General features: G+C 46.7%; 1 protein-coding gene and 1 long non-coding RNA gene across 2 annotated transcripts in view; one reads left to right on the top strand and one right to left on the bottom strand.

The window, feature by feature from the left end:
* Positions 1-19,355, bottom strand: part of LOC8025958 (solute carrier family 22 member 7) — a 44,540-nt gene that overhangs the window by 4,760 nt on the left and 20,425 nt on the right. Inside the window, exons 6-8 of the mRNA XM_040205725.3 lie at positions 5,945-6,060; positions 5,010-5,224; positions 2,281-2,462 (exon numbers count right to left, since the gene is read on the bottom strand). Coding sequence (XP_040061659.1) covers positions 2,281-2,462; positions 5,010-5,224; positions 5,945-6,060 — 513 coding nt within the window. The remainder of the gene's footprint in view (positions 1-2,280; positions 2,463-5,009; positions 5,225-5,944; positions 6,061-19,355) is intronic.
* LOC120836702 lies at positions 12,908-15,772 on the top strand. The gene is made up of 4 exons (XR_005714723.3): positions 12,908-12,946; positions 13,082-13,136; positions 13,753-13,848; positions 15,596-15,772. It is a non-coding gene; the product is annotated as an uncharacterized LOC120836702 (long non-coding RNA).

The following is a 19,355-nucleotide window of genomic DNA, read 5'->3' as shown; positions in this document are numbered from 1 at the left end:
CATTTCCCATGATGCACCGCGCGGTTACGCCGACGGCGACGCCGACGGCGACGGCGACGGCGACGGCGACGGCGACGGCGACGCCGCTCATGCCGGAAACGGGCCCCTAAGAGCTGCGCTCTAAAATCCGATGGAAGGCGATGGAAAGAAGCTAAGTCTGCTCGGCATTGTCTTCCTGGTCTTTGTTTTAGAGCGCAGCTCTTAGGGGCCCGTTTCCGGCTTGAGCGGCGTCGGCGTCGCCGTCGCCGTCGCCGTCGCCGTCGGCGTAACCGCGCGGTGCATCATGGGAAATATCCCATAATGCACCGCGCGAGCCCCCCACCGGGGTCACGTGACTTCGTGGGGAGGCACGTGACCACCCCGAGGTCACGTGACTCCCCTGAGGTCACGTGACCCCCTCCTCGAGGTCACGTGACCCCCCGAGGTCACGTGACCCCCGCCGATGTCACGTGACCCCCGATGACGTCATCGACACTGATGACGTCACCGGCATCCACATCGTCATCGTCATCATCACTGATGTCATCATCAGTGATGACGATGACGATGCGGATGCCGGTGACGTCATCAGTGATGATGACGATGACGATGTGGATGCCGGTGACGTCATCAGTGATGATGACATCAATGATGATGACGTCATCAGTGACGATGACGATGTTGATGCCGGTGACGTCATCACTGATGATGACGATGACGATGTGGATGCCGGTGACGTCATCAGTGATGATGACGATGACGATGCGGATGCCGGTGACGTCATCAGTGATGATGACGATGACGATGAGGATGCCGGTGACGTCATCAGTGATGATGACGATGACGATGTGGATGCCGGTGACGTTACCGACATCCGCATCGTCATCGTCATCATCACTGATGACGTCATCAGTGACGTCACTGATGTCGTCACCGGCATCCGCATCGTCATCGTCATCATCACTGATGACGTCGTCAGCGACGTCACTGATGACGTCACCGACATTCGCATCGTCATCGTCATCATCACTGGCGAAGTCATCAGTGACGTCACTAATGACGTCATCAGTGACGTCAGTGATGACATCATCGGCATTGGGGGTCACGTGACCCCCAAGGTCACGTGACCCCCCCTGGTTACTCTAACCCCCCCCCAGCGCCCTTCCCTCCTCCTCAAGAGCTGCGCTCCAATTCGGCGTTACAGGGAGTTGTAAGCGGCTTTCACTTTTTTCACGTAGTATTTTCACGTCTTTCTAGTGGTTCTAGTAACCCGTCAAACGAGAAACCGTGCTTTTTTTTTTTTTGTTTGTTCAATTATTATTTTTTTTACGATAGTTTTTATTTAAATTTGTTGAACCTGCTCTTTCTATGCTTCTGAATTGCCTACTCATAATGCTTCAGTTTCTTTATTATGCTCATATTTAAAAAAGTAACGAGTAATTAAAGTAATTCGTTGCCAATATTTCGTAACGAAATGACATTACAAATTACTGACACAAAAAAGTAACCTGGCAATTACAAAATTACTTGAAAACGTAACGGATTACTTCCCAAGTCTGAAAGGGTGTAGGGGGTGCATACAGGATTGAATGTGTCAAAGTAAGCGTAAAAAAGTGTTGCCTTATTTGGAACTATAAAAGCAGCGAAAATGGTAGTGGAATCAAATCAGGACACTTTCAAAATTATTTATATTTTGCCTTGTTATCTCAAGCCCCCGTGCCTAAAAGGAAGAAGATATATTCCTGAATTTTCTCGACCGCAGAATTCTCAAAGGGGGACATCCCAAAGCCAAATGTGTTCTGGGATGTTTCGTTTTTGAGTAGTGTCAACAGGGATACCCTCCTAAACATAAAGCATTCATACATATTTGTCCAAGTTGAGAGTGTTCTCATTTTCTTAGTTATGTATAGGCCATATTACACTCACTAACGAATTGGAGCACCTGACGGTGGTCTCTTAGAGAAACCAAGATTAATATTTCAAGCAGGTAACTAGTTCTAGATCTGTGATCCGGCGATTTTATTGAACAGGTTTTTAATCCCATTCTACGCTCCCACCTTCAGACACGTCGCAGTTCACTATTAGTCTAAATTTACCAAAATTAAACTAGCATTGTGGGACCAGAGCCGAGACAAGCCAGATTCAGTTTTGCTATGGCTCGAAATGGTCTTTCGGCCCTGTACGAACTAAGAACCCACCGAAATAACCAATCGAAGCCAAAGGCTTCTGTTAGCCTTAAATAGTCGGCGGCGGTCGGTTCAAAGACCCCGAAGAACTAGAAAGCAAAGAGCAGTGGCATACCAGATAAGCAACATCTGCCCCGAGACAACTGCCGATATCTCCGAAGAGTCTCTTGAGCAACACGCCGCGGCCTCTGATTTCCGTGGGGAAAATCTCCGAGGCGAGCTGGTAGGTGATGTTGTACCCGCCGGCGTAGCAGACGATCGTGATAACCGCCATGGCCAGCGTCGCTCCAGCAGAGTCTGAAAGTGTTAATAGCACGTCACAGTTCCGCCAAGGACAAAGAGGCTGCTAAAACACGTTCACTTTTCGTACTCCGTTTACCGTTGTTAGAATTTGAACTTGCTTGATTGATTGTATCAGCGATCAAAAAACGGATCAGATCTTTCTACGAGAATGTCTCAATACATTGTCCTTCCCCGTAAAATATTAGACCAGATAGTCAAATGTCATGCTCACATTTAAAAACAAAATATGACAAATTATTGACAAATGGGAATGCACCTTGAATAAAAGTTCAGCACCAGCTCAACTTGTATTCAAGTAATAAAAAAGTTGAGATGGACAAAAATGTGCATGCTTAAATTAATATATAGTAGCCAAACTATGTCCGCCTAAGGTGAACTGACGATACGACATGAACCCATGTTCGTATCCGGAGAAAAACAAAACAAAAAATGAAAGACGCTTACAACTCCCTGTAATGCCAAATTAGAGCGCAGCTCTTGAGGAGGACGAGGGTAGGGTACGGAGGGGACGGTATGCCCCTTTTCGTCATCCGTACCCTATCCTCCTCCCTCCTCATCTATTCCTCCCGTTCTCCTCGCGTCCTCCCCCTCTTCCTCGTCCTCCTATCCTCCTTCTCCTACCTCCTGCTCCCTCCTCCTCCCTCTTCCTCCTCCTTCCTCTTCCTCCTCTCTCCTCCTCCCCTCCTTCTCCCTTCTCCCCCTCTTCTTCCTCCCTCCCGCACGATGCGTTATGAGAAACGTCCCATAATTCAACGCGCGCCTCACCGCGGTTCATTATGGGACGTTTTCCTTAATGCACCGCGTGGTGCCGAAGTGTCGCCCTGGCGACGCACCAATGAACCTCGTAAAGTCAGGAGTGACTTCACGACTGTCCCGCGCGTTGCATTATGCGATGTTTCCCACATTGCACCGCGTGGTTACGCCGACGGCGACGCTGATGCCGACGCCGCTCAAGCCCGAAACGGGCGCCTAAAAGCTACGCTCTAAAAAATGATTAAGCGCAGTTCGCTGGTTACAATAGAGCAAGTGAGTGTCTGTATGAGTGTGCGAGCTTGTTGAAAAGGCGTATCACTGCCTATAGTCTTCCTACGAATATTTAACAAATATAGAATACCTCGCTTGGAAACGGGCGCAAAACTGCTAAGGTTTTTTCGGGTTGCCGAAAGGTTGTTCTTGTTATTTCTGGAACCAGTTTTAGCTGTCTGTTCGAAGAGCGATGACAACGAACGAACATTCTTGTGTTTCTCTGATTTTCCTGAACTACAGGGATAACAAATCGAAAAAATCAAACCGGGTTTTTTTTTTTTTTGGCTCGCTTAAATAAGCTATGCGCATCGCAGAAAGCTGAAACTGTGTTAGAACGTGACTCTAGCGGTGGTGATAAAATAGGAAAGTTTGAGCATATAACGTGACATACATATAAATATTAAAAAAAAAAAATTCTTTATGAGCCGACGTGTACAAGCTGTTCATCAAACTGAAAATTGAGATTCTGAGCGCCTGAGCGCCTGTAGCAAGTACGTCAATGAAAAAAAAAATAAAAAAATATTGTCAACAAAAAAGAAAACAATATCATCTTCCTATCTAACACTTTTTTGTTGTTGATTTTTTAGCTAAAAAATGCTATACTTCGTTCCCCCTTCCAATAGACCGCAGAGAACGTTACGAGCCAACGGAACCAATCCAATGTCGTCTGCGTGTCACGTGACGTTCGCGAAGGTCACGGCAACGCAAAGACCGCCTAGTCACGTGGAACGTTCCCAGCGTTAGATTGGCCGGGATGGCTCGTAGCATCCGCCACGGTCCATCGTAACGCGAGACTGAGTGTATACAGGCACCGGCAATCGCAAATTTTTATTTAATAAATATTAGGCTTAGGTGGACGTTCGGCTCATAGAGAAATTTTTACTAGATAACAGAAAGAATAAAACATAGAACAAAGTACAGACGAGTACTCCTCTGTGTTTCGTTCTCTCTGTTTTATTTTTTCTGTTATGTAGTATACTTTACCAACACGCTCGTTAGGAATATGGATACCTTTTTTGTGTGTGTGTGTGTGTCTTGATCCAGGAAATAACGTGTACTTAAACTTTCGCATTTTATCACCACCACTATAGCGATAGGTTCTCGCGGAGTTTTAGCTTTTCGTGATGCGTAGTTTAATTATGCGGGCCTAAAACCCGTCTCATTTTCTTGATCTAGCCCCGTAGTCACGCCAGGTCTGAGGCCTTCAATATAAATTATATTTTTGCTTTTCCTCGCAACGTCCGATTTGTTGGCTATGGCGTGAATTGTCTTTGGGACGCAACACCAAAGATAACGCAGAATTATAATCGTCGTTCACATCTTCATTATCATCACCATGATATTTTACGTCATCGTCGTGATCTTCATCATCAGCATCTTCGACAGAATCATAATTATCATAGCCATTCTCATTATCATCACCGGCAGAACCGACATTATCATTATCCTCAACATGGTGGTTGTTGTCCTCGTCATCACGAAGAAGTGTACGTGGTCATTGCGGATGTTACCCACCCGTTCTGATAAGGGCCATGACGAGCGACACGGCGCCCCCGACGAACATGAAGGCCACGTTGGGCCATCGCCTTCCCAGCCTGTCCAGGGCCATGATGGTGAAGATGTTGACCGGCAGCTCGAAGGCTATCGCGATCGAGTAGGTCCCGTACACGTTCAGACCCAGGTGGCTTAGCTCTAGTGTGTTGGCGTTGTAGCACAAACATATCAGGAACCTGCAAAGAAAGGCCACTCGACCCGTCTTTCAGATGTCGGAGATGGCACTAATTGTGCAGATTGTTTCTTGAGACAGAGTGGCGACCCACGATTCATTGATGATATGGCGAGTTAGAAACTTGGATGAGGTATTCGGAATATAACGAAGGCTTATCGAGGAAAACATGCCATATAACTGGGATTTGAGCTGAAGGTTAGTGGTATAAATAATGCGCAGTCTTTCATAGAGCTGTGCCAGATAGTCGTCGCTAGCTTGGAAGGTCGACTCACAAGATGTAATGTTGTGTTTCTAGAAATACCTAGCGAAAATATCAGTAAACTACACATTACAAAGAAGAGGTCGATATTGCACTAAAATATTAAGGTGGGCTAGTTGGATATGCATTTTCGAAATAAATAGCGCGAAGGTCAAGAACGAACTGACGGTACAAGACGGTAATAGCGCTTGTACCGTCAGTTCGTTCTTGACCTTCGCGCTATTTATATCGAAAAAGAGGTCGATATTGTACCATTCACTGTCAGTGAGTTTGTTTAAAGATAAACATGAGCTCATGTCTTTTTTTTTTTTCTTTGTTTGCAGAAATAACTTTTTTTTTTTATTATTGAGGCACAATTTATAATTCTTTCGTCATTCTTGCATTCGCCTGTTTGACAACCTGTTCCAGACATGCAAATCCCGTCACCCCTTCCATACATTCTACACTGACTTACTCACTTACCAACCCGCAAAGAGTACCAGCGTGTTCCTTCTGAGGCGTGGTGTTGCTACGAGGGCCAGGGTGTCCTTCAGGAAGCTGCGTTTCTTTCCAGATGAAGTGGTCACAGTCATCTTGATCTAGTCGGCAGCGAAAAGAGAGAAAATAAAGAACCAGAATAAGTGATATCCACTCACTTTCTAGTAGTGCAATTCTTCCGTCTCCTACCCTCTCTCTTTCTTCCACTCTCCTGATATCACTAACGGAGCCAGAAACGCGTCTTTGGCTCGTGTGTCTAGCGTCCTATACCCCCCATGCATCAAAAGTTGTCCCGAAGTGGTAAGACGTGTCGTCACACCGGAGCCGGCGTATCATGCTATCGGATGTCGCGGTCCAGGTAATTGGTCGTAGTTTGGGTCAAAGAGACAATCGAACGGCTAGCTGTGTCACTGTTGTTGCGGCGTCCCAGCGTCTTGCTACAGGACCTTCTATGCACCGTTGAGCTGGAAGCAGGGTTAGAGCGGAACACGTGTCTGCTAAATCCGCCTCCCACCACCAGGATCGTGGTGGGCAAGAGAATTGCACTTTTATGACGAAATGAGATAAAAATCGCAGGACCACATTTGAGGACGCTGTATGCACACCAGTCGGGAACGCGGTCCAAGAACGATATCATGAGAGTGCTTCAGTTCGTGACACCCTTGAAAACGGTGGAATAGTCGAAGGCATGGTGATTGAATAACTTTAGAACTAACCTCCTCAAATGCGGTTTTTCAAAAATCTTTTTTTTATTATTTTATGTTTAAGCGTGTTTGAGAATAAGTGAAATGTTGTTTCCTATTGCCTAGATGCGTATACATCTTACTGAAACGGATAGAATGTTGAGCATCACGGTTCGTTTTAACAATCTTGTGAACTCTGCCATGTTCACGCAACGAATCCAAAAGTATCCAACTAGTGAAAACAAAGTGCATGTCGAAACATATACAGTGTAATCCACTTATAACGATACCAGATATAACGATATATCGCTTATAGCGATCAAATTTTTTAGATTTGATCGCTATTTTTTTAGATTTGATTTGATCCAGATATAACGATAATCGGCTATAACGATTGGATTTTGCGGTTTTCTCAATATCGTTATAAGTGGACTGCACTGTAGCTGTATTTTGAAATAACCTTCAACTTCCACCGTGCTCGGTGATGAACAACGCTCTAAGCCTCGTGCAATTCTGATTGCGTGCTCCGAGGCGGAGGGAGTCCTATCTCTGCCGTTCTTTTTGTTTAGTCGCTAATCAATAACGGTTAACTCCGGTCATTTAAACTTTTGCTCATTTGTTTCGTAATTTCTCCTTTAGGACAGGTTGTATCTCCTCGACAGTCACGCAGACTTTCGAGGCATCTCTGCCCTGAAATCTTAACCAGAGGAGTTCCTTAAATAAAAGCCACGCTGCTCTGTACGCGATAGCCCAAAAGAACAACGTTTTAAGTTTTAAACAATCTTAAATATAGTTCTATACCGCGCTGCGCCTCCTGACCAAAGTGATGACCCACGAATACCCAGTTGGCGATATCGACCCCGGTTCGAGTGACCCTCAATCTGACGAACAACTATTCAGGATGCAAAGGAGTGTAACGGAAGTTTCGGGATGAAAGTTAAATATCGCCAGATAACGAAAAGAAAAGATTACTCCTCGCTTGGTGGCTCGAACGTCCCGCGTGCCGTTCGTCTAAAACATTAACTTCGGATTTTTTTTTTCTCCAATGAGGCTACGACTTTGATTGCGTATAAATCTCTCTATAGATATTTGAGAGTTTTAGGGAACCGTTTCTGCACACCCTATATGGTACGATGGGCCCGCAGTTCGTACCGGAGGGCCCATCGTACTTAATCGGACGTGCAAAAACGGTTCCTTAAAACTCTCTATTAGCTCCGTCGGATTGTAGCGTCAGCTGCGGTCAGACTTAAAGTGAAACGGAGTATAAGTCGCTAAAAAACTTGGCATGTTCATGTGTAGTGTCGTCTGTCAAAAGTTGGCGAACTATATTTGCGTCCTGAATAAGTCTTCCTCCTAGATGTGTGGGCAGGACAAGGCTTGCGAAACCCCTATGGTACCTGCTGGCACCTTGGGTGCCGTGCGTGTATAGATAAAGAAAAACAGCCACGACTAAGGAAATCACAAAAGCCCTTCGCAACTGGTCTCGCTAACTGTGGGTGTAATTGTAAGAAAACACTCAACTACTGACTCAGAGTAGAACAGATGTAAAACACGAGAAGTAGGTGGCCCGAACAGAGGTGCATGCTTTTGTCTAGTTTTCTACGGAGAGACAATAAAATCACACAATTGTCAACGGCTAATGCCACTCTGAAAGTGACAACGTGAAAACGTGAACAAGGGCCAATGCAACCGTGAAAATAAAGGATTAAAAAATATATTACAGGAAAATTCATTGGTGAATTATTAGGGAACACGTTAGCATGACCCTTGGAAACGCTGCATACGTCCCCCTTTGGGAAACGCTAACGCTGACCACTTCGCTTTCTCTTTTGGCTTTCTCTTTTGCTTCCTCTATTTTTTGCTGGCTCTTTTTGGCCTCGTTACAAGTCAGTGCTATAGTTGTCCAAAGAGGGACGTGTGTGGCATTTACCAAGAGTCATGCTAACGCACTTCCTAAGAATCCAACAATGGATCTTAGAGTAATCCCCCCTCGCCTTTTTCTGTATTCTGCCTGTCAGAGTGCATCAACGCCCGGACACGGTCATCAAAATTACTTGTTGAAAGAACCACATTCACTCTCAGAAAAAAAGGGTGTATGTGGGTGTATCGCGCACCCTTACACCCCCCTTTGACTGGAGACACCCGGCGAGCGTAATCGTACTCCCATCACGCGAATCCTCCTCTCCCAAAGGAATCGGCGGGCGAGGCGAGGGTGTTGCCAGGTGCACCATTACACCCCCCCCCCCTTTCCTTTTTCAAAAAGGGGAGAGGGAGTGCTATCAGGAGAGCGCAAAAACCAAACAAAATGCGCGCGGTAATAGAGTAGAGCGCGCGTCCTGATTAGCAGTCACTGGGTACACGTCATCCGACTGACAACCTATCACGATAGCGATCGCGTTTCGCGCGTTATCTGGCCTTCGTGTTGCTAGGAGACTTGACCTCCTCACCTCCTGCATTCCATCTCGGCGTGCTTCGGCGGCCATACTTTTGCTTCGGCTGGCGGGTGACATCGCCTTTGTTCATTCGCGCTATTTTGAATTGCGTGTTTTTTTAGAAGGTGGTTGGACAAAGCGGATCGTGTTCACGAAGCGATGCTTGGCACGTAGCTGCAGTCACACACCAAGATGTGCCCGCCCGATAAAGGTAAGTCTGCCGTTTACATGCACTCGTTGGATGCTTTGGATGCTGCGTTTTGCGAGGCATGGGGCCTGCTAGCTGGGGACGTGCTTTTCTTTTTCTCCTGTTTATGTCAGAGTTACTTCGCTTTTGTATTTGTGGCATGTGTGCGCGGTGGCGGTGCCCGGTTCTCTGAGTGTACAAACGAGCACGACATCGCAGCTTCGAGACATTATTCTTGCGTGTAGAGCTGGCGTCATTCAGAGCAACGGGTCTCCATCGTTTCGCCAAAAAACACTTTTTGTGCACAGATGTTACATAGACTCTCGTTCGTCGACACTACCGTTCCATCGACAGTCGTTACGCGGATTTAGCGTTGTAGGGACATTTCGTCGCGGGTGTATCCTACACGTACTATCCGCTTCGTGGCAACAGTGTGAGGCAGCTCCTTACAGAAAAAAGGTAGTTTGTGCTGTCGATGAAGCATTCTGGCGATGAATCATCACGTATCTGTAAAACGATCTGTCGGTGAAACGTAGTTCGATTGCAGAGCAACATGCTCGCGCTTGCTACCGGCTTCGCTCGCACGTATGGTTATGCAATGCGATTTTCAGTGGGGATGATGGAACTAAGGTGGCGCTTCGGGACAAGGCAGTTCTTTTATAGGTTCCCTACGGGAGTCAGAGTTGCGCGTTCATCTTCGTAGCGCCGTCTTTCCTGCACGGCATGTTGATCCAGCTCCTCACGCGACTTTTGGACCTCTTGGCGAATATGTGCTGCCACCTCGACACTAGGCTAAGTGTCGAGAAAACAACGCGCGCGCAAGGTCTCTCTTACCCGTTCCACACCCAAAACGTCAGCTACATCCTGTTCAACCATTGAGGCGCTGTGACCTAGATACTGCTCCCCCAAACTCGCCTTTGTCCCCATCGTGCGTAATCTTCCGCCCCCGAGGTCGACACAACGAAACCATATTCCCTTCCTGCTCGGCCACTACGAAGAGGGAGAGGGTACTGGAACCATTGACTCTCGAACCGACGAGGCGCGCGGCGCGCTCAAAAGCAGGGGTGCGTACGGCGGGGCGCGTGCAACGTTACTTTCTTGCACGGTACGTGGTCGGATCTCGGCAAATAGCGGCGCGGCGGCACTTAGAAAATAGACGCGCAACTCTGGCTCCCGTGGGGAGCCTACTGGTACTCCAGTGCAGCATTGAGATTATAGGCTCCAGCCAGAGTTGCGCGTCTGGTTTCCACGTGCCGCCGCGCCGCTATTGGCCGATATCCGATCACGTGAGGAGCAGACTCCAAATGCCGTGCAAGAAAGCCACCGGTACGGCGGCTTCGCCGACGGTGCAAGCGCCTCGGTGTGCATACCCCCGCTTTTGCCTCCTCCTGTCCTGCGTTCCAGGAAATGAGGAGGTAGAGCGCGGCGGCCGCTATTCCCCGAATTCAGTAACGTGAGGGGCAGACTTGAAGTGCAGGAAAGTCGGAGCTACTGGGATGAACGCGCAACTCCTGACTCCCGTAGGCTGCCTCTGCAGGAACTCTAGGGCGGCATGGAGTTCCTGCGTAGGCCCCCTACGGTAGCCAGAGCAGGGTTGCCAGGTATTTGCAGATTAACCCGTCAAAATTTCCTGATATTGTGCCCAAGAATAGCCAAATGTCGGGCTATAAAAATAGCCCAACACATAAAATTTCATACAAGGTATTTACATCTCTTTGGAACACGGGTAACATGATACATGACATAACACAATTATTTACAGAAGAAGGCAATAGGAGGATAAAGCGTCCCCATGTATATTTTAGTGCAGCGAAAGAAAGGGGTTCTCAAACATCTGTTAAGCTGCCCCCACTCCTCTTCCTCCCTCCTTCTAGAAACACGTGCCTCCACCCCTGCCTGCGGTATTAAATCGTGTCAAAAAACTTCGGAAAAACAATATTGCACCTCCGCAACCAACACCAATGAGGGTCCACATATTGTATTTGCACGCTTGTGATTTGGATATTTTCCTTTCCTAACCTCTTGAGTTGATTGTTTTTCTCTACCCGGCGCAGAAATATCATGTTTAAAGCTTTGAACATTGTTGAATATCGGGTATGAAATAGCTTAATAGCCAACCACCAGAGTTTCCTGCCTATTACAAAACTGAGTAGCCCAATTGGGCTGTTTATAGCTCAACCTGCCAACCCTGAGCCAGAGCTGCGCGTTCACCCCGCAGCACCGGCTTTCCTGCAGGGGACGAAATTCTGCTCCTCATCTCACTGGATTGGGCGAATAGCAACGTGCTCCTTCTCCTTTCCTGAAAAACAGGAAAGGAGGAGGAGACAAAAGCAGGGGAACGTACGCTGAGGAGATTGCAACGTCGGCGAAACGGCCGTATCGGCGGCTTTCCTGCACAGTATTTGGATTTTGCTCCTCACATGATCGGATCCAGGCGAATAGCGGCGTGTCAGCGTGTGGATAACAGACGCGCAACTCTGACTCCCGTAGAGAGCCTATGCAGGAACTCTAGGACAGCATTCACCAGCTTCGGTGTGTGTGGTGCTCAGTTTGGCGTTACTTTGAGAGCTCTATTCGGAAACATGTGTAGTGGCTGTACCCGCGGATGCTAACTTTTGCGAAGCTCGAGTTTGGCTAACTTTGAATTGTCATGTTGGTACCCTACTTGTCAGACTCTTTCTTGGGCAAAGTTTGTAAAATTAGACTACACGTTTTATTGCATTTTTCATTTGTGAAGCATACACTTTGTCACACTACAGCAACAATTAAGTGTCGCAGTGTTAATGGTTCAAAAACGCGAGTGTCTCCTTCTGCTTGTAGTATGCAAGTCATCTCAGGCACCTGTGAAGTGTGAGATAACATAAGATGCTTGGTTAGATCACGTGTACTAATGACTCGAATCTCTAACGCGCAGGAGTAAAGCTCTGCTGCTAGCACAGATGTCGCCATAGTCTCGAGGCACCGTCTGGCAAGGTAAGCGATCAACTAGCCTGCTGATTTTTGTTTTCTTGTCAGATTGTTAAGCATATATTGTGAAATTAGGCTAAGGGCTTGCTTAGATCACGTGTACTAATGACTTTCATCTCTACTGCACAGGCGAGAGGCTCTGCTTGTAGCACAGTCGCTACCATAGTCCTGATGCCCTTTCTGGGTAGGTAAGCAACCAACTATCCTGCACTGTTTTTTTTTTTTTTAGTTTGTAATGCATGTATTGTGAAACTGGGCTTGGTGCCTAGCTAGGTCACGTTTACTAATGACTATTTGCACCTAGCAGTGATGCCATCATTGTCCCGAGGCACGTTCTGGCAAGGTAAGCAATTCACTACCCTGCGGACCCTATTTTCTTTTTTTCTTCTTCTTTACTTGTCAAACTGCTAAGTAAAATTGTGTGACTAGGCTAGGTGCTTGTCTAGATCACGTATACTAATGAGTAATCTCTAATGCACAGCCGAGAGGCTCTGCTTGTAGCACAGACGACACCATAGTCCCGAGGCTCTGTCTGGCAAGGTAAGCAATCAACTATGCTGTAGACTGTTTTTCTTTTTCTCAGGTTGTTAGCGTATCTTGTGAAACTAGGCTTGGTGCTTGGATAGATCATGTTTGCTAATGCCTATTCTCTGATGCACAGACTAGAAGCTCTGAACCTAGCAGATGCCGCCATAGTCCCGAGGCACCGTCTGGCAAGGTGAGCAATTGACTATCCGGTCGACCCTGTTTCCTTTTCTTCTTTACTTCTCAGACTGCTAGGCTTATATTGTGTGATTAGGCTTGGTACTTGGTTAGATTACATGTACTGATGATTCAAATCTCTGATGCACAGGCTGCCCTCACGGCAAAACAGGTTTAATTTTGGCAGACGCCTTTCGTCAAGCATGGTACGCAGTCTTTACCATTTTGTAACTATTTGATTCAACGGGGGCGACATGTTTTCTGTAGCGGCATTAATAATAAATAAAGAGTTTGAAGTAAGAAGGACCGCATATAAAATGGCACAAAAAAGGAGCAAAGCATAGATACCATTCACATGGGCGTACCAACCGGGAAGGGGGGGGGGGGGGGGGGGCAAGGAGGGCGTGAGGCATGTGTTGTCCCCCCCCCCCCTGCCACTCCCCTAAAACAGCCGCCACATTGCAGGTTAAAGACTGGCCGGCGGCGCCCAAGGGATACCAAAAGCACTCCCCCCCCCCCCCCCCCCTTCCTGACTCGAAAACAAGTTGGAACGCCACTGACCGTACATATTCCCCACGAACTACACCCTCTACAATACAGATACAACTACACATTGTATCTGTATTCCTGAATACTTTTTCACCAGTTTCCCAGAAGTGTCTCGGGGATATACCATTGCATAAAAGACAATGTATCTCAGTATCTGTATTTTTGGCCTTAAAGCGGATGTATCTCAGTATTCCCGAATACTTTTTGGAGTGTGTCTGCCCAGCCCTGGTTTATTGCACATTAATTTATTCTATCATTCTTATTATTTTCCAGGTACTTCGGGCAAATCAACCCATCTGAAGTGCAATACAAAAGTGCAACCAGTGGCATGGCACCGAAGTTGCGAACTCTTCAAGTGCTTTGACATCTGTGAGTGTACCGTCCTTCAATTATACTCCGTGTCACTAGTTGTGTGTAGTGCAGGTGAATGCAACGCCATGCGAAGAGAGAAAAGGCGAGCGCAAGGAAGGCATATGGGAGGGGAGGGCAGGGCTGGGGGAGAGGGGGAAAGCGCTACGAATGTTAGATAGGAGAGGAGGTTACTCTCCTCACCCGCCTTTCTAGCGCTTGCCCTTTCCCCTCTTCGGGCACTGCCTTAGCCTCTGCTGCTAGCAAGTAGTGTCTCGGGATATATTCACCATTCTACAGATTATGATGCACTGGCAGGTAATAACTGGGTAAAATTAATCCGCTCAGTGCTCGAGGACGCAGCTCGCGACTTGCTTGAACACGGCCCACAGGAAACCAGCTGCAAGCTCCCGTTCTCATAACGAGCATTACAAATGGCATGCCTTATAATATGTCGCTAATAGACCGATCTCACCAGCTAGTTTGAGTACGCCACCGCTGCCGATATGCATCGTGGGAGCTGTAGTCTTTCTACACGCGCGACAACCCTGCTGGAGGTTTGCGCGAGTAGACCACGAGGCAGCATGAGCTGTCGCGTGAACTGGCGTCTGCCTCCAACGAATTACAGTTATGGCGGCGTCACGCATGCGTGGAACGCTTGGTGGGATCGGTCTATTCATTTACGCTGGAAACATAGCTATGCTCTTGTAACATATCCACATAGTTAATGTAGTTTCGTTCTTATTTTTTAGGTGTTTAGTCTCTATTTTTCCTTCCCGTCTTTTTTTTTTGTATTTAGCACCTGCACGACAATTCCGCTGGTAGGCTGCAAACACGAGCTCTTTGCCCAAGGATGCACTTCAACTGCATGAACTCTTGCTTGTCAGAAGCAACCACCAAAGATAAATTCATGAGCTCTGGATTCTCGCCCTCAGAAAATATCACCATTAAAATACAAGCATTCGCTCAGACTGGTGCTATCAGAAATTCCCAGAAAAGCAAAAGGCATTCTTTCGAGACATGTTGAGCTTGAATATATCCTGAGTGAAATAAGCAACGGCAACAACAGTGTGCTTCTTCTCTTGTCCTCTTACAAAATGGCAGTATGTTGGCGGCAGTACCACTTTAATTCTTGTGATTGCACCAGGAAAGGGATAAGGGGAGCACTACAAATGAATCACGGCTAAAAATGTCACTGTCAAGATTGCAAGTTACAAAATGTGGAGAGCGCAAGGTCCCTTTAACAAATTTCTTGACCCCCATGCCTTACAGAAGCCCTCGATCTTTTGGGGGTGGGCTATCTGGCCTCTACACTCAAATGTGTTTGAGAGCACTGTTTTAGATGGTCCAAAATTTTGTTAAAGGAAGCTTGCATTAGGACATCTCTGATGTTGGCATTCGTTTATCTGGTTAGGCGCCACTGAGTACAAGGTTGCTTATGGCATTTTTCGGCTAATTGTGCATTTTATTAGTAAAAAATAAACACAGTTGCAATAAGAAACAGGCTGGCATTGTTGAAAACCGCCAAAATCAGTTGTTTAAGTATATTGAAAACACATGCTTTTTATCTGTGTTTTCGGTTTTTCAGCCTTGCATCTGTATCTAAAGTGGTAAACTTTCCACCCCACTATTCTTCAGTGGTGTGCAAAATATTTATGAAGTTGGTTGAGTTCCTGGTTTTTCCTAATGCTCATTAAGTAAGGTGTGGGGCCTTGACAGTGTCCTATATGTATCTAATCATGGTATGCAACTGGGTTTTGATTTTCAGGAATGCTCCATGGCTCTTTTTGGTGGTCAACACCCAAGGCAGAAGACTAAAAGACAAGACATGCAAAAAGAAGAAGGAGAAAAAAAAACAAGCGACATTTCTGGTGCATGCATTCAATGTGTATTTTCGCAGTATATGTTTCACCCAGTGTTTATGAGCAATAAATATGTAGGAACAGATACCAATTTTCGTAGCTTATTTTATAAAATTTTGCATGATCCTGACAATGTTATATTCGCAGGAGTAACACAAAAGCTCTCAATTGTATTTCAGGTTGACAGTTAGGACGTCAAAATGATGCCAGGCCATATAATGAAATTACGATAGAATGTGGGATTGGCAGCCTAATTGTTTTCGGGTTGACAAATGGGACATGAAAATGACACAAAACACGGTCGTTTGACGGTTAAAAGCTTGGAAAAGAGCTGCAAAGACATTTCCTGTCAATTTGATGGAAAATGTTCTAGTGTTAGTTTTGTTGACTTCGCACATGTACACCTAAGAGTGGGGTTTATCGGTTCCCAGTAGGTGAGAAGGGTGTGGAAAACGGTATATAAGTACACCTAACAATGGGGTGTAACTGCATTCCCAGTAAGTGAGAAACGGAATATCTGTGCACCTAAGAATGGGGTGTATCAGTATTCCCAGTAAGTGAGAAATGGAATATATGTACACCTAAGAATGGGGTGTATGAGTATTCCCAGTAAGTGATAAACGGAATATATGTGCACCTAAAATAGGGGTGTATCAGTATTCCCAGTAAGTGAGGAACGGAATATATGTACACCTAAGAATGGGGTGTATCAGTATTCCCAGCAAGTGAGAAACGGAATATATGTACACCTCAAAATGGGGTGTATCAGTATTCCCAGTAAGTGAGAAACGGAGTATATGTACACCCCGGGGTGGGGTGTGTCGTATGCACCCGCTGAGGTGCACATGTGCACCTCAAAATGAGGTGCATGTATGCACCCCTTTTTGGGGTGTCGCATATATACCCATGGGGGTGTCGTATATGGGACAAGTCACATACACCCCACTGGGTGTATTTACTACACCCCTTTTTTTTAGAGTGTTCATACCACTCGTGGAAGGAACCGCATCCATATCACTTGTACAGTGAACCGCCATCCATCGTTTTAACTACATACACACATCACACCCCACGCGCCGCTATACTACGGAAACCCAGACAAAGAATGACAGGCGACGCTAGAGCGGCAAATGAGCACACCCGCATTCCAACGCGCCGCAGCGCAGCACATCCCAGCTAACAAAGCCGAAGTGCTGAATTAGATGGCGTCATCATGGAAGGCCAACCCTGGGCACAGATTTGACACGACGATTACGTCAACGTTCGCCTCGAACTTGACTCGAAGCCGAGCGCTGACGCAGCACTCGTTTCCAGTGTGTGTCCAGCCTTGGCCTTCTTTGAATTAAGCCATCTCATTCAGCACTAAGGCTTTGTTATCTAGGCAGTGTTGCGCGGCGTCTCTTCCCCTCTGGCTCCGCGCCAGCTGTGTGTGTGACGGTCGCGAAAACGAAAGGAATCGTTTTGACGAAAAACCGGGGGTGTCTGTCAGTTTGTCAGCGCCGGGGAGAGAGGGAGAGGCTGACGAGTGCTGACGTCAGTGCTTCGGACCAATGGGAGCGTCGCAAGCGTCACCCTCTCCCCCTCCTTTTCCCTCCCTCTCCGGCGCTGGCAAATGAAAGACACCGCCGGGTTTGCGTCAGAACGAGCGTTCTGATGCAAACGCATTAATAAAAAGTCTGCGCTTCTTGATGTATGTGGCAAACGAGAATTCCCGTAGCGAATTCGACACTGCAAGACGACATTGCGAGCGCTTTTACAGCGTGATATGCTATAGATACATTGAAGAACCACGCGTTAAAGATCGTCTTAGCTGACTAGAGTAGAGCGACGGCGCCGTAACATCAGCCCCATTTCCAGGTCATGGTTCTAAGTGCCGCTTAATCTTAATTGCTGCGGATGATACGGAGCCTATCGTGTTTAGCCCCGTCTGGTCGTCCCGTGTGTCCGAATCCGACCATAACTCGGTTTATCAGAGTAGTTCCCGCGTACGTTTATAACGCGCTTCCATCGCTCTGTCTTGACATACATACACCCACGAAAGAAAAGTTAATAGCTTAACGTAGAGCCTGACGCCTCGTCTGGTTTCAGGGGCCCTATTTTTGCTCGGGAAAGTTGCAGAACCGGGACTACTGTTTTGTGAATGAAGCGCAGAACTAGACCTAGACGCTTAACAACCCATCGACAGCGCAGCTAAGAAAACGAGCCGAGAAAGAGGACTAAATATTGGAGGGGTGGTGCATTTAATTGTTTTGCGCGACTGAACGCCCGGAGTGGACGCCCGCGCTCGCTTCTTTCCCGGCTTTCATTCGTGGGTGGTGATACCGCCTATGTCCACGCTGCGAGGAGCGCGCTGCCGCCCTGTTGTCGGCTATCGGTTGACTAACTGAATGGTTGAGCATATGCAGTTATACTGTACATGCTCAACCCTTTAGTCGGAGGCTGCTCTGTTCTGTTAATCTTAAACTTTGGTATTTCGCAGTGACTAACGGGAAACGTTTGCTTTCAAAACGAATTCTTAGGACCGCAAGCGGACGCACAAAGGCAATATCAAACGGACTGAAGTGCGACATGTGCACGTGATGATGGCACTCGTTCTTGGTTATGAATTGGCTCTCATATCCACCGCGAAGGCGGTGTGCAAAGTATTGTACTCCGCAGACACCACTGCGTTATACAATTGGCAGGTACTTATCGATTAAAATTATGCTTTGCGAAAAGTTCTCCGCAGGGTAAAACCGCTGCGGAGAACTTTTGTGGGGACGTTCGGGGGGTGGTTGGTATAAATCAGCGGTCATTCTTCCGCAAAAGGAAACAAAGGCTCAAACACATCGTTGCACTCAACGTCACTGAGTGATGAAGCGTTGCAGTCATGCAGAATCATTTTTTTAGAAAACAGATTTTTTTTACTTAGAAAGTGACAGAAATAAAAACAAATCAGAAACAATAAAAAGAAAAAGAATGCTAAGGCAGCTAAATCCCAATGTACTTTATAATAATAATTTAAAAAAAAAATTTTATCTTTTAAGGTTTTGTGTTTACACCTGCAATGACGTTCCATTGCGCGGACAGTATGCCCTGGCGTCGGATGTAATCGAGCGAGAACGAGACTAGCGAAAGAGAGTGGAACAGTCCCGGGGAATGCCCCAAGAGGGCACCACCGACGAATGAACGATCCCGAGAACTAATTTACTTGAGCGCATAACTTGTCGCGGTGTGGCCGCTTCAAGGGGCAACATTAGCTACACCGGTTTAGAACGAATGCTTGAAGAAGAAAAGTATATATATATAAAAAGAAAAAAGATGGCACAACACAAGAAAAACGTTAACGCTCTTTTTTTTTTTTTTTTTCTCGCGAATTCCGAGCGTGCAAGAGGCAGAAAAGCCACAGGGATCCCACGCCCCGCGTCATAGAGGTGCGTCATTCAGTCGGTGCGTCAAAGACGGTCGCGTTATCGGGAAGGGAGTTCGGCTCTTTCTTTCTCTTTTATTTTCTTGAGTCAAGCGGGAAAATGTTTTGCCTCAGCTCTCGGTATCGAGAGGTTTCTCCAGAAGCTAATATTAGATAAGAAAAAAAAAAAATGTTCAAAGGGTAAAGGGAGCGAATCGAATATTTGTTTCCTTGTTGGTTTGTTGTACACCTTTTCTGTTTCATTGAAGGAAGGCGGA

The sequence above is a fragment of the Ixodes scapularis genome, unplaced genomic scaffold, assembly GCF_016920785.2.
Source record: "Ixodes scapularis isolate PalLabHiFi unplaced genomic scaffold, ASM1692078v2 PGA_scaffold5__190_contigs__length_132052651, whole genome shotgun sequence".
Lineage (NCBI taxonomy): Eukaryota > Metazoa > Arthropoda > Arachnida > Ixodida > Ixodidae > Ixodes > Ixodes scapularis.
This window is presented reverse-complemented; position numbering and strand designations above follow the sequence as displayed.